The 16,268-nt window shown below is 41.2% G+C and overlaps 1 protein-coding gene across 1 annotated transcript in view; it reads right to left on the reverse strand.

Moving 5' to 3' along the window:
• Positions 1-5,900, reverse strand: part of wnt3a (wingless-type MMTV integration site family, member 3A) — a 31,310-nt gene extending 25,410 nt beyond the window's left edge. The window contains exon 1 of the mRNA XM_036519015.1: positions 5,795-5,900. Within this exon, the coding sequence (XP_036374908.1) occupies positions 5,795-5,889 (95 nt within the window). The 5' untranslated portion in view covers positions 5,890-5,900. The remainder of the gene's footprint in view (positions 1-5,794) is intronic.
• Positions 5,901-16,268: the final 10,368 nt, after the last annotated feature.

The following is a 16,268-nucleotide window of genomic DNA, read 5'->3' on the forward strand; positions in this document are numbered from 1 at the left end:
TACTCCAGTCAATAGTAAAATCAACACGTGTCTACAGTAAAACCCAAGAAGCTTTGCAATGCATATTCAAACGGAGCCATTAAACGACAGCGACGTATCAACTGCAGAGTAGTCTCGTTCAATAGAGGCTATTTTACTACACTGTTTTGGTAGACTTATGGATACAGCCCCAGCAAAGAGACTTCTGCAAAGCAAGATACCCAACTAAAAGAAACACAATCTGACTTTAAAGGCCCTATTAATAAAAAAAAATGAATTTTACCAGAAACCAGCCCATTACTTGGAAAACAAAATGAGATTCTAAGTCAAAGAGAAAGTAATTATAGACTAGATAAATCTAGACACACTCTTTCTTGCCTTTAAGGCAACTTAGAGTTCACTGCTTTGATATCAGCTGATACAGATTTGGGCCTAATTCTGATCACTACCGACTCCAAAATCCCAGGACGTCCCTACAGAAATCCACTGAGGATTGTGACACAGCAGCACTTGATTGTGAGGTCGGGAAGAATGAGAGAAACACAAAATGTATATACTTTGAGGCGTGCTACTCTGGGTCTATCAAAGGTGGCTGCATCCCATCTTTTCATTTCACTGCTCTAGAATGTGTAACATGTTTGGCCTTGATTCGTTCTCTCAGATGACTGCACTGGCAGTGAAAACAATGTGGAGAACTGTTCTGTTTGCACAGAGCACTGTCCCTCAGCTGTTCTCTGGACACCATGAAACAGCGTGTACTCCAGATCATTTCACATCCTGACCCCCTCATCAGCGAGCTAAACAGATTCCGCATAAATGGTCAGGGAACTGAACTCATAGCCAGGCTGCGGGTTCGAATCTCAGAAGAGGTAGCACTGCTGTGCTCATAAACAGGTTATCATCTGCTTCAGTAAACATCTGTCTATACAACATGACATTAGAGGAAATTGATGCACTGTAGCTATCTTACTCTGGGTAAAGGGTATATTGAAAGAAAACATTATGTAGTTAGGTTCAGACGTAGAATGTGAAATGCTTTCCACCCTTTGAGCTCTAAAAACGGTGAACACTGGTATGCCTATCTGCTGGTCATAATGTGGAGTAAAGTGTCAGACACTAGACCCATGACCGACAGCGGTTACGTGTTTCAGCCCTGGTGGGACCATTGTCTTGCTGCTCACATGGTACTGGCTTGAGGTGACAGGAGTTGGTAGGAGTAATTTAAAAACAATGGCAACTGACTTATTAAATAATGGTTTCATATTGTTAGAACACTTATAGTAAAGACTATACTCTAAAAATGTTATTAAAAAAACATATTTAAAGTAAGATTCACAGCTGTCCACTGTTCTAAAGCTCAATTTTACTTTCGATTCTGTAACATTTTGCTTCAAGGGCCTACCTTACAGTGTACTCCAAAGGACTAAAATTTAAGAAAGAATGCACAGTGTCAGGCAGAATGACAGAAGAAATGTCTTCTCTCTCACACAGACAAGGGTTCTTCGTGAATTACAGAACTGAGTGCCATCTCATTATGTTTTGGCATTCGGGGATCCAAGCTCACAAAATAGTCAACGGGCTCTACCTTGGAGCCCACCAAGCAAGTGAAAGAAGAGCAGAGTAACCTTTAAAAGTAGGCATGTCCTTTTACTGGTTGATAAGCATGAAAAACTGTGTGTCAGGGGCTTGGTGGATTAGTTGGAATGGCTACTCTCAGCTTGCTTTTCCCCACTGCTCCAGTTTCCTGTGACTCAGTGTGGCAATGTGTTTTTGTCTACCAGGGTTCATGGGTGCACTTTTCCCTGTTACAAGAATGTCACCATTAAGACTTTGGTAAGTCCTCCTGGAGAATTAATTTTAATAAGTTATGACTGGATGTAACATGTGCACGGTGAGTTTGCCGACTGGATCTTTGTTTGGCATGGGTGCTGTGTTAATCACAGCAGTTCCACGCCATGCACACTGACTTAAGAATGACACCAGGGTTTCGTCACTCTGCTTAATAAATGCTTGTATTATTAGGTGGTAATAGGTAATTATGACATCTGACCCTCCCTAGCCCACAGAATCTACAAACTCTGCAACCTATCACAGGAGCCAACAGGCCTGCATAGTACCTTAATCTGCTTTATCCATTAAATGGCATGTCATATGTCCGTCACAAAACAACACCCTCAATTGATTATATGGTATCTTATTGCCTTTTGACTTGTACTCTCTGTCATGTCAATAAAACTGCTAAATACCTTGGACATTTAGCCTTGTATAGCTCTGTCCGCCTCTAATCTGTGATCAGAAATAATCAAATCGATCCAAACTGTGGTGGCTTTGCAATAAGCAGGGGTTATGTGAATAGAGCTATTCAGCATTTGCCATGGAATTATGCCCTTGTTATCAGCCCATTAAATCTGAAAAGGAACAATAATAACTTCATACTTAAAGTAATTGCATTGAATTCCTATGTCTGCTGGGGTAGGCCATTCAAGGTCCTACTGAACTTGAGTTGAATGCCAGCTGATGCTATAGAATAGTACCTTCAGTTGGGAACCTCAAAGTTGCTATTGAATTTGTTCCAAATGCTAAAGCTGGTAAAGATATATGGATGGAGAATTTGGTTTGAAAAGTAAATGTATTACTCTAAACAACTATATAATCCTGCAAATAATTACCCTAATGTTGAATAAATTGTCCCAGACAATTGCAATACGATGTAACAATGCAATCCACTTTAGTTGTTGAACGCTGAATCAGACTCCAGGATTACTGTGATCAAGAATCTTAAAAGGTCTTAATGACATCATCTGGGCAACTCCAGCTTTGACTTAACTCAGTCCTGTCACCGATGAAGATGAATATCAGAAAATACTATGTTTTTGTACATCGAGTTTGTAAATCCAGTTTGTTCCACACTGCCATATATATATATTTATATAAGAAATCAATTTAAAATAGTCACGATAATAGCCATTAATCGTTTTAATATTACCACAAGGAAGAAAACATTCTGTACTTATATGGCAAAATTTTAAGGTACCGCTATGACGACATGTTCCGCACGAGATTAAACATCTCGAGGCTTTCACTTCAAAAACGCAAATGCCCAGACTCACGCACCTTATAGACAAAATTAATTTTGTGACTAAGCCATATGATGATCGAGCCAAGGAGTTATTAAGCGACGTGGTTGTGCAAGTTGCAGGTTGCTTGAGCGAGGCATCTCCCCGCGTCCTTGTGACTAATACCCTACCAGCGCCGCAGTGGGTGCAGGTCAGTAAACCATCCAAATATGGCACAGCGCAAGGCAATGCCGACTCAGGGACGAGCTTTATTCTTAAACATTCCCCAAAATCTCCATGTCCACATAATTCAGCGAAAGCACTGCACATTATCTCATTACATCCTTGTATTCAGATTCTAAAGAGGTAATATTCGAAAGAAAACGCTTAAAAACATGATGCGTTCTTTTCGTGGTATAAAACTATTTTAACAGTTACGTCATTCGTCGTAATCATCATCATTAGAACATTATTATTATGGGTTATTATTATTTTGTAACCCTGAAAATAAAAAGACATGCATTTCAGTCGGGAACTTCACATTACCTATCAATTTCTTATCCAATAAATCTGTTATTATTATTATTATGATTGTTATTATTATTATTATTATTATTTTATTTTTTCAGCAAAATACATTTATACAATTAAATACAATTGATACGTTGTCTACACAATGTAACGAAATGCATGGGAATTTTGTGACACCCAGACCCCAAATATTAAAATATTTCGATTCATATAATTATGGACAACATATTTCCGATGAATACTACATCTTCGAATGACTATAAGGACAAATAATAATGTATACGTCTTAAAACTGTCGCTGGCTCCTTTTATAGGCCATACAAAGCACGCCGATCTGTGTCGCTGCCAGAGTTATTTCTTTTCATTATAGCCACTTTTTAGACCCTCGGAAGAAAATCTTCAACAAGCCATTAGTTGTCTTTAAATAACACAATTGATTTCATTTTTACGATTTTTAATAGTTTACTTCAGAGAAAGACTACGTTAAAAATTAATAGTAATAATAATAATGATATAGTAACTGGAAGCCGAGGTGTCCCGAGCTGTTGGCGCACATCCCTCAACGGATCGATAATTTGGAAATAAGTGTCATAAGTAAAATGGATAATTAACAACAAATGGGTGAATAAATAACATGTATTGACGCTATATTCTGCAGGAATATGTAATGAGGTGACGGAGATTACTGGCAAATGCCTTCTTTTAATTATAACTAGGTAACCCGGCCCATATTGTTAACGAGCTTGTTAACATCTTACTGTCTGTAGTGCCACACCGCCTTTATGGATATTTCAGTTTGCTTGGTTCATGTTGTTTTACTTTAGCGACGTAAGTGTATTGATTGCGGTGATAAGGCATAACACAAAAATCTTTCAAACAGGTGCACGAATAAACAAGAACGAAGAAACAAATTTTGTATAAATTTCACCCTTTTACACATCAAAATGAGTATGACTGCATAAAATAGGTGCGCACGAAATACGTAACCATTTAAAGTAAGTGGCTTAAAGTCCGTGAGATCCTTTTATGTTCGAATCCCCACCCCCACCCCCACAATTTTAATGGCCTTATGGCCTTTTGATGGTCTGAGTCCCATGAAATTCATAAATAAATATCGAAACGCACATAGGACGTACAGGCCTGCGTATTTAAGGACCAAATGGGTCACATAGGCCTATACTTGTTGCGGGGTATCGTTAGCAGCTTCACGCTTTTTAATCATATGTCTAGATATTGCACAAAAATAACTTTGATATCCTGTAATGAAATGATTACAACCACACGGAGCAATGTGACAGTGAAACCATTTTCATGACGATTTCCGCGGTCACTCTGTAGTTGGCTGTATAGGTGGCATCCAGAGAGACTTGAGCCAAAGCCGATGTACTGCAGTAGCTTGATTTGCCAGATAAGATAAAACACATAACCTTCCTCCTCCTGCCACCGGCCAATAAGTCTGCCTTGTTCAATAACAACTTGAGAAAACCTCTTTGGCAACATTGCATTTCACGTTCTACTGTAATGCACCCATCCGTCAAAACCAAGCAAATCTTTTTATACAGATTAATCATAATTGTCCGACAGAAAAAAAAAATGAATTAATTTCAGTTTGGGTTTGTCTTCTTTTCCTAACCTGCGCGCTTCTATCTACACTCCGCACCTGTCAAGTGGGAAAAAGTCCGTAAGACAAACCACAGCACAACGGCGCATTTTGATTTATTTCGGATACACATACCCAAAAACATCAAACACCAACAAAACCTTTTTAACTGCGAGCCAGTGTAATTTCTACCGGGTTTACGAACGCATTATGTTCTCACTTTGCACAAGCAGTCTCTGACGTTCACTGGCGTCTCGCTTCTTTCGCCTTTAGCCTCATTGGCTGAAGTGCTATCTGTGCCGCTTACAGAATTTCACTTCACTGGCGCAATAATTACCTTCAAGTGCTCATCTCGGCTTGTACTATTATGCGCTAAATTCAGCTAGTGTTTTCTAGCAGGATCAAAGCAGCTCGCCTCTGCCATCTGATACCTCTTCATGTATATCTGTGCTGTATCAGGTATCACGTTTTAAGTGCGCGCTGTCGGTGCTAACAGAATTAAGAACGAGACAGATAACTAATGAAACTGAGCTGGGCAAAATCGAGAACATTATTATGGGTAAAACAAGTGTGCCTTGAAGCCAAAATAATGCTAGCCTTGTAAAGTATAAATGAAAATAAAACTTACCACCAGATAGGATAACTTGCCATGACATGCGTAAGCCCACAAAGAAACAGGAAACATCCATGGTAGATCATCCTTAAAAAAGTTTCGGAAAACATTTTTCCCCTCAGACACACGCACGCACACAGACACGCGCGCACACACACGTTTGCAATGAAAAAAAAAATCTCAATGCAGACCAAATCTCTCCTCTCGTCTGATAGTTTGCTTCAGAGAGACAGCCCTTCACGACCAGTCAAGGCAGAACACGGGAGGCAAATATTAAAAGTTTAAAGCAGCTCGCTTCTTGGGACCCAATCAGCACGTATTGCCAAAGGGGGAATTCTGATGATACTGTTCTCTCGCGCTCTCTTTCTCTGTGTCAGTCAGGCTGAGCACACACACGCACACACACACAGGAATGAGCTAATTGCAAGAAGATAGTGTTTTACTGCTCATTAGGACTGGTGAGCATCGGCATGCCGTGTGTGATATATAATGTTGTTTAAAGGGAGAAGGGGGGTCAGAGGGGTTTAAATAGACACGGGACCCCTGTGGATTGGGTAGCTATAACAACCTGTCCGGATTTCACTCCCTGGTTTGAAGGTGCTAAAATAATAGAAATATATATGTGTGAATTGCTTTTGCCCTTCTTTTGTATGGTGCTCGTTCGTGTTTTTTTACTCCATGTCGGTTGCACTGTTTTAGACTGTTTTCGAAATGGCATCTGAACATAAAATACTGTGACACAGTACTCATGCCCAAGTTTTTTCCCCAAAACACCATCCGAAATTTCACATTATAATGAATTGTGAGCACGATTAATCGGAATTATCTGTATTAGTTTCAGACATTTACTTAACATTTATTATAATTACTGAATGAAATTATAAAACCTATTATTATAATTATTATTGATATAAAACAAAAAATCCTTAATGTGATCAGAATTAGAATAAATCTGTATCCATAACCTTACAAGATAATGCAACTAGCAATATTGCATTCCTTTCAACATAAAACAATCGTATCTAGTTCTAGAAGCGTTCTAGACATTTCCTAAAAATATTAAACGGCCCAACCCTACAACATAAATTACCAGCCTTTTTCACGGAAGGATGACTGTGAAGAAAGACGCTTCACCGCCTTCGGGTGAGGTTGGAATCGAGTAATGGTGCGCACCCCTTTCAATGCAGTTAACTAATTGACATCACGCAATACGAATTTAATTGAGTGCGTTCCGTTGCCTACACGAAAACGCCCATCTGGTCAAGTGTCATCTTCGAAGTTCATTCCTATATTGGTTGCGGAAAAGAAAATAAAACCAATACGGTAACTGGTGTTACTGGTGGTGATTTTAGAGTTTGCACATAAATGAGACAATTTAAACGTATTTGTTACATGAAAATCTTACATTTACAAATGAAAATCAAGTATATAGGATATTGCATGTATGTAACACGTGTCAGTGTTTTAATTGAGGAAAATATTGAGTAAAGTAACAATTAAGTACTTTCAATATTTATTAAAATAATAAAAAAAAACAGCAAAATAGAGCCATCTTTGAATTCCTTAAATGGTAAACATATCACCACATTTTCCCACTGGGTATAGGCTAATCTTTATTCTCATTCAGTAAATTTAATCCCGAGTGCAACTGAACATTTGTAATCTTAAAACATGTGTGGCCTCCTAACACAGATGCGGTCGTGCTGTTCTGGAAATTAGTCGCAGACGTACTACTGCGGAGCTGGCAGGCTCAGCGTTGCGTCCGCTGTTCCCGATCCACGTGTTTGTAAGTGACCCGGCGGTGCAAGTTGCTGCCTCTTTTGGCTACAACCGATGTGGTACTAGATCACCTGGTAGAATTTCAAAGGAAACATCCCTTTTGAAGATCTCCCGTTACGTTTATTTAAAGAGGCAGGGTGTTTTCTTTCTTTCCTTACAATGTCAAGTGGCCGTTGATGTTGGGTGTCTGGGGAAGTGGACGGTTCCCCGCTATTGATATGCATTAATGCTTGCCGTATCATCACGAAAATCAGTTGCGCGAGGAGACTGACAGGTACACTATTTATCCATTTGAACAGTTGAACGGTCAGATGAAAAACGTTACCTTTAAACGAATTTAAATCAAATCGATGTACAGCAAAGAGTTTTAACCAAGATAAATAACGTTTAACTAGTTTACATGATATAATGACCAACTAAGAGTGGGAATCGCATATTAAAGTAAGCAAATTTAACGGATGGCTTTAGAATTATTATATCACAATGCACATTTTCACGATATCTACAAGTGCACGGAATTCGTTCATCGTATATTTCTACATTTATGTGAAATTTAACAATGCACGTGTGCATCTGTCTAATCTGCACGTATCATAACCGACAATGCTTTGACTATTTCAATCAAAAATAATTTTACATGATCTTTTATTGTATTGGGTTCTAGGATGTGTCATGAGGAGAAAATGCAAGCCCAAATTAAACACATATTTGTATACTTCACTTGCACACCCATTCGTTATCCTCATTTATATTGATTTGGGGGGAAAAAAAACAAAACTAGATATTCTTGCGAGGAGCTCGCGGGAAACGTGTCAAAGATGGGACATTGTACTACAGGCTGAAGCCAGGTGACGGCTGCCTTACGTATCCGAAAGGTTAAAAGGGACACAAATCGGATGTTTAGTATTTAGCCTAAACAAAACAATCACAGCGACAGAATCTTGAGCGTGCATAACAATTAGCCACCTTCACAGTCCAAAACTGAGCGCCAGGCAACACCCTCTGCGGGGCAATGGCCTCAACTCAGCCCGCCGCGCTACGCTGACTGCACACGACGACGACTGCATTAAATTATTGGGAGGTACCGAGCATCCACTAAGGCAGCGAGATGCCTCAGTAAGCGGCCACATTAGACCAGATTTAATATAAAAAGGGTATCAAAGTCATCGTAATGGGAACACAAACGCTAAATGTTGATGATATATTGGTGTTATTGGGAAATTTAAATTGCATTAACATTAATTTAAATTTACATTAAAAATGTAAAATTTGCATGACTAAATCATTCTGCAGCATGTTGTCCGTGTCCTCGCCAAAGTATTTTCAATTCAAGCCCTCAAATTCAGAATTATGTGACCGCACGCGATGTGAAGCGGATGCTTGCCGCCCGTCGCCTGTCAGTTGCACTGTCTGAGGTTAACGCTTTCAAAGTCAAATTTTGGCTTGGCTTTTTAAACAAACACTTTATAATTTAAGTTATACTGTGGGTATGTGCAAATGTGTAAGTTGTTCATGAAGATACAGGCCTGATTCTTACATCAAGGTGGGACCATCAATTTAAAATATATAAAAAAAATAGATCCGATGTCCACTTAACAAAAAAGAGCATAAGCACACATACAAATACAAAAAATACGGTTGTAAACGATATTCAATCATCCCTTCAATAAGTTCAGTTCTTAACGTTTGTGGCCTCTTTTATAGCACTCCCGTACTACTCCTCTCCCCGTTACCCTTTTACAGTTTAGCCTAAAAACCTATAATACGTACTGTATTTCGACATGGGTAATGACAAGCTCAGCCACGGAAAAGGGGTAAAGCATCCGTTTTTGACAGACTTCCGCCATCTAGTGGCACCATGTCAGTGAGAGGGGTGCTGGGTGGACATTTCTTCTGGAACAGAGACCAAAGGCGTGGCTGAGGAAATCCACAGGTCACATGACCGCCGGGCTGCTGGCAAAGAAAGGTAGCCTGTTGGGTTCAATAAACGTAGGAGGCGACAAAGAAGAATTTGGCAAGACTTTTATTGTAATTTTCTATCATTACGCTTGCATATTTGTGTCTGGGTGAAGGTGTACGTGGGTAGAAAGGTGGTTTGTCTACGGGATGAAATTAGCATGAACAAATTTCCGCATGATTGAGGTGTGTAAAATATAGTCAGATTACCATAAAATTCGATTGACTCTGAATTAGGATTGGTTAAACTGGTGAGTCATAGTGTGACTGAGTGGAGGATAAGGGGTATGGAAACTGGACATCTGGCTGGCTGACCCAAACTTTGGCACATGATAATACAAAAGATAATACACACAGGCCAATTCCATTGACATAGATAAGTACAACAAAGAATAATACCTGTGCTGAATGCCATCTCTAGGAGTATTTCAGTGAGATGTTACCTCTGTCCCAACATCTGTCTTTCAGAATAGAATACACATCTGCTGTTTCAGCAACAGGGATATCTAGTGCTGGGCTAGTTTATAAGCAGGTCAGTGGTGCAGTTAGAACCATGTGATGTCGCTTTATTCCCTTTCAAACCTGTTGGGACAGAGTCAAAGTTGCAGGAGCTTTTTGTTGATTCACTTTAAGAAGTCAGAACAGGCAGCTGTGTACTTATGAATCACACTAGTTTAGCAATGATTAATACAAAATATAATTAATCAATATAAAACACAAGAATTCCTTTTATCTAATGCAAGAACATTTTATGAATGTTAGCTTGAACCATTAATAAAAAAGTGAAAATGGGTAATAAAGTGTCACTACCAACCACACAGTTGGAGACATGAGGATCATAATGAAGCTGATGTTGGAGTCTAGCTCAGGCTGATTTTTTTTTTTTTTACTGTGGTTGTGGATTTTGGTGATCCCATCCACTGACACTAAATCATAGTTTTCCAAACTTTTTAAAGCTACTTTCGGATCAGTTGTTTGTGCCAGAATATACCCAGAGTTTAAGTGTAACTAACAGATGGTATGTTACAGAGATGATGGATACATTTATGTTCTATTGTGCTGGAAGTCTCGCTGAGTAAGAGCGTCTGCTAAATGAATGTAATGTAATGTGATATAATGTAATACAGCTATAGTGGACGCAAACGTTACGTTCTTTAAAAGTACCACTAGATGGCGCAAAAGCACCAGTGGTTTGCTCTGCATACACCTGACAAAGTGAGACACACAGGAGTGGTAAATTGTTAATGAATCAAGGGGGAAATAATCACAAGTTTAGCTGAACACAGAAGTAATATGGCACTTGTTTCGCAGCACCCACACCATAGCTTTCAGTTATTTGTTGTATCCCGTACATACAAGGCCACTGTTTTTATAGTGTCTCATTTAACACCGCTCCTTTTTCAGATTTTCCTTTACTGGAAAGCTGGGAAAAGGTGCATTAAACCTGCAGGGGACTCTTTGCTGGTTTGTACTCACTACTTCTTTTGTGTCAGAAACATTAATTTGTTGGATGGTCAGCACCTGCACATGCATGGAAGATGTCAAGGGAAGGTGTCATTCCAGCTCGCAGCGGGTATGGAAGCACCTGAAGCCCTCGATTACTTGCATCATTAATTTAAAAGAGGAAAAAAGGGCCCCGTTTGTGCCTCCTGAGGAAGCGGTGGGCCTCGTGAGCCACGGCGCTTGGGCGTTTTCCACGGGAGCCAATTAAAACGCCATAAAATCAGGCCCGCAGCCTCCGTCCCCGCTTTTCCAGTGTGGCTGGAGAAGCCGGTCATGTGACTGGGGGGTGGTGGGGAGCTGTGATGTCAACCCGCGCTGTGGAGCCAAGGAGGACGCAGATGTTTTTCCCCCCGCAGGTGCGGGCCGAGGTCTCCTCGCAGCCGGCGCGGGCGGCGAGAGGTGGAAAAAAGCGGGCGGCGGGGGCGAGTGACGAGAAGCATGAACCGCTGGCTTTCGTTCTCTTTTTCCCCCCCTCCGGCAGCCGTCATTATTGGCACCGGGGGCAACGCCGGCAGCGGCGGTGTTTGAACAGTGACGACAACACGGGCGGTCCTTTTTCGGCCCACGGTAAAAGCGTGCATGAAACGGCGGCCCATAAATCTCGCCTGCGACGAGGTGCTAATAGCGGCGTTTTGTTACCTTAAAGTGAAGTATGTCAGGAAACGACAGCGCATTAAAAGACCGTGTCCGCAGAGCTTGTAATCTTGACCGAATGCGCAAAAAACCAGTAAAGCTCTGCAATAATAATTGACCTAATCCAGCAGCAGGGCTAAATAGGTCTCCATATGCCCGCTGGGACTTTGATACAGCTGTACCTAGCTGGAGTCATCTGGGGCTGCTAAGCGGTGTGCTCCAGAACTGCAGCGGTATGCTCTTGTGCTTCGAGAAGCGAGTGACACAATGAAATGGCCTAATTATACCATGGTTTTGGACATTCCGGGTACACAGCCAAGTTCGCACTCAAGAGTCACAAAAATAGCAAAAAAAAAAAAAAAAAAGAAGAAAATGTTGATGACACTGAAAATTGTGGTGTGTAAGAGCCACTGAATACATGGATGTGCCCCCAGCACTTCAGCTGGAGTTTGCCCAGGTTTTACCCGACTCAGCAGACCTGAATTAGAAGCTCATTACTTTGACACGGAAATGAACTGTTCCACTGTCATTATGCTCACCTTTTTTCCAGCCTTTGCTACAATAACATCTAAGTGGCAGCAGAAGCCAAAATATGAGGAACTGCGAAGGCTTTCCATGGTTGCAATGAAGGACACACAGGATGCACATACACAAACAGCTAACACAAGGCAGGTTTGAATATGTCTGTATACCTCCCTCTGATAATTACAGCATGTACACTGGCCAGTGGAGTGGCAAGGGGAGCTTCTAATGGGACACATCTAGCTTGAGCCACATTTTACACTTTAAATGCTGAGTACTCCTCAGACCAAAATGAAGTAGAGGTTTATGGCAAACACTCCATCATGGGATTGCACATGGCTATGAGGTGTATGAGCTAAGTGATTGGAAAGTCCTTCATTTTGCTGTGAGAGGTCAACACTTTCTATTTATTCTGCAATCTAATTGAAAGTCTGTATGTGCATGTTAAGCAACTCCTTTAATATTAAATCAAGCATTGTCCAGTCTCATTTACATGCAACCTTTCTGACTAAAGCAGGCTCATATTTCTGGGTATGTATAGGTCTACAGGGTAGTAAGGTAAATATCTACCTAATTAGTTAATGAGCCCAATTTAACCACCAGGGAACTGGCAGCAATGAAAACCAACCAGGCCAGCAGTTCTCCATTGACTTCACACCACTCTACTACATACAGTCCAAGACTTGCATTTCTTAATGGTGTGCTGACTTGATCTATTTTCCCTCATTCTGTAACTGGACTTCCTAACAGGACAAGGTGCTATAATTTCTGGGATGCAATGGCTCTCAGCAGGTCCTTTAAAATGGACGGTTATTTTTGCCTCCAACGGTGTTTCTTGTGCCAGGGCTCAGAAAAAAAATAAATTGCACAGAGAATCAAGCCTATTAAATGCAATTAAATCCCAGTGAAGTCTGCCATGGCGAAGGTGAAGCTGAAAGTCAATACGGTGCTGAGAAAATGCGTCCAGCTTCACTTTTTTTTGAGTAGGATGTACAGAATGACCTCATGGTCATTTTCAGAAACTCTCACTTTTTAACCGAAAATCAGGAACGTTGGTGTCTGTGGGGGCGGGGGGTCGGGGAATTGAAAGAACACACTGTACTGAGGTCCCACCAGTGACACTCCTTCTTCTAGATGTCTAAAACTGACTGTAGATATCTTCCACTTGGCACATACGGAGGTCTATTAAACCTACCAGGCTAGAAGTGGTTATGCTTAGCTGTGTGTTCCCCTCCTCCATTCCAGCCTCCACCTGCTTTCGGCTTTGACTGACAGGTAAGTGGCAGCAGATGGGGAGATGTGGTAAGTAGGATTTTTATACTTGCAGATGGGACCAATTTGCTAATTGTGTACAGAATGTCTGAAAATACTTCTACATAATCTTTGTAACTTCAGTAGTTAACACTGCATTTCTACATTTAATATAAATATACAATAAAGCTTTGGTTTTCCAAACTAGTGAGCTCTCCTCTATTCACTTTGGAATAATCAGGTGCTGTCCTCTAATGTGCGGTCTTCAAAGGTAAAGAGGTAACATATTTCATTTACTCAATAATATGGACATTTAGCAGTTACAACTTATATGCATTATAGCATACAATTATTGTTGCACCGAGTTCTGCTCAAATAAAGTTTTGTGGAATTTTTTTTTCTTTATGAGAGGCTACAAATGCAAGCCACACTGCAAGCCATATGTTGTGTAACCCCTTAATAGAACACAACAGCACTGGTAATGTGGGACGTCAAATGAGGTTCCTTGACGGTGGTGTGCAATGGCAGTGCCCCACCTGAGATTTGAACCCTCAACCTCCTACAGCCCTCACAGCTACTCAACACTGCTGATCATCAGTCATTATTGTAATTTATAACCTAGTGGTGCACAGTAACCCTAAAGAGGGCCCTCCGGAGCTGGTATTCCAATAGCATAGGGATGGGCATAAGGGAAAATATCAAGCAAAATCCTGGCAGGTTAGCTGAACTATTAATTGGCCATAGCAGGGTTGTGCTAATCACAGACTCTGGGGCTGCCGCAGATGGGGCCAAGAGAAGTGTTGTTTACCATTTTTACTTTTCCCGGGGCATTAAATCTTGTGTCCCTCATCGCGGAGGCTTTCCTGGTGGCCCGTGCGGTTTTTCCCCTCCGAGAGGAACAGAGGAACTCTGTGTGCCCCATAATGGCGCTTCAGCCTGCCTAAGCTGACCTCACCGGTGCGATGAGGTCACCCTGCATGATCTAAAGGCGAAGCCGGGGCCAAATCAAGTGCATTCGGCCAACCCCCCCCCAAACACACACATACACACACTCTGTCCTCTTTTCTCTGCTGTGGACCAATACACAGCATGCATGCATGCATGCATGCATGCAGGTCCCCCCCCCCCCCCAAAAAAAAAAATGTAGCAATTGTGCTGTCTGTTTTCGCCCACTCCCATAGTTCCCTTGGCTGTAACAAGATCCAAAAATGGCACTAAAAACCACAGACTTTGCCTGGGGGGTGCCTGATGCACACCACTGCAGCCCTACACTTGCATACCTCCTACTATAGTAATATAAGTAGCCAGGCCAGAGATAATGGTGTTTACAGGCTGATACGCTGGACAGCAAGCAAAAAGGAAAAGATTTACAAAAACAGACACCCCAAAACAAAAAAAAAGACACAAACCAGGATGCCACACATTGTCTCAGCCACAAACACAATAAAAGGCTTAACTAAGAGCCCAACTACTATCAGCCACAGACCTGTATTTAATGAGAGGCTAACTACCCAGGTGAGGCTCGTTAACCAATGGCTGCTCTCACAGACCCATACAACATTTCTCACACAGACAATCCATTTGAAATGAAGTTGATGGAATTAGGCTAAGTACTGATAATACGTTAAAGGCATGTTCACACAGGATCCCATGAACATGTATTTATAAAAACATTGAAAAGATGCAAATAAAACATTATCAATTTTAACTTAAAAAAACTGAATATCAGGGGTAGGCAGTTTAATACCAGTGAAGGCTCCTCCTTCTCTCCAGGTGTCTTAAGAACTGTGCTGCATCCATGATGCTTACAGCACCTGTGATAGTTGGAAAGGGCTGTCACAATAGTAAGTCTCAATAAAATCAAGCAGACCACACTAGAGCCACATTTGGTTCAGGCTGGCTTGCATGTAAGTTCAAAGATCCAGCTTTGAACTATACAATATGAGGATGGTATAGTGTGAGTCTGTCACATGCCTGGTTACTCTGAACTCTTCAACTTGGCATCAGACCCCAAGTGATGGTGCTAGTGTTACACTTTTTACCGCCTTTTCACCCTTTACAGGGTAGCAGTGTAGCATAGAGGTAAGGAGCAGGACTTGTAACCAAAAGGTTGCCGGTTCAATTCCTTGCTGGGGCACTGCTGTTGTACCTTTGGGCAAGGTACTTAACCTAGAATTGCCTCAGTAAATATCCAGCTGTATAAATGGATAAAATTGTAACTTATGTAAGTCACTTTGAATAAGAGTGTCTGCTAAATGCAAACAATGTAATGTAATGTAATGTAATAACTATCCCAAAAGAAGCTGAATAAATATGTTAAGCTTACCAAAATTGCATCTGCAACTGCCTGCAACTGCTAATACCTGTACCATACACTAATACTAATGATATAAATTACAATAATGATGGACACTCAGCAGTGTTGAGTAGCTGTGAGGACTGTAGGAGGTTGAGGGTTTCAACCTCCAATTTCAGGTGGGGCACTGCCATTGCACACCACCGTCAAGGAACCTCACTTGACGTCCTGTATTACCAGTGCTGTTGTGTTCTATTAATGGATTACACAACATATGTGAGACCCAATTTTAAAGCAATGTTTGTCATGAAACTTGGCAATTCCCAAGCAAAGGAAAAATGGACACGCTCTGGAACATGCTGACAGAAAGTGCTGGGAACTGGAGTCACACTTGCAGGTGGTCTAAATTAAGCAGTTAAACTATTAGCATTTATTTGTGAAAAGGGTGGCAAAACCACACCGGACCCCAGTTAGCTAAACACGAGACGGACGGCTCAAATGAAGATCGCAGCTCGGGGCGGCTGGTGGTCCAGAGAGAAATAAACCTGG

Source organism: Megalops cyprinoides, chromosome 24 (genome assembly GCF_013368585.1).
Source record: "Megalops cyprinoides isolate fMegCyp1 chromosome 24, fMegCyp1.pri, whole genome shotgun sequence".
NCBI classification, from domain to species: Eukaryota; Metazoa; Chordata; class Actinopteri; order Elopiformes; family Megalopidae; genus Megalops; species Megalops cyprinoides.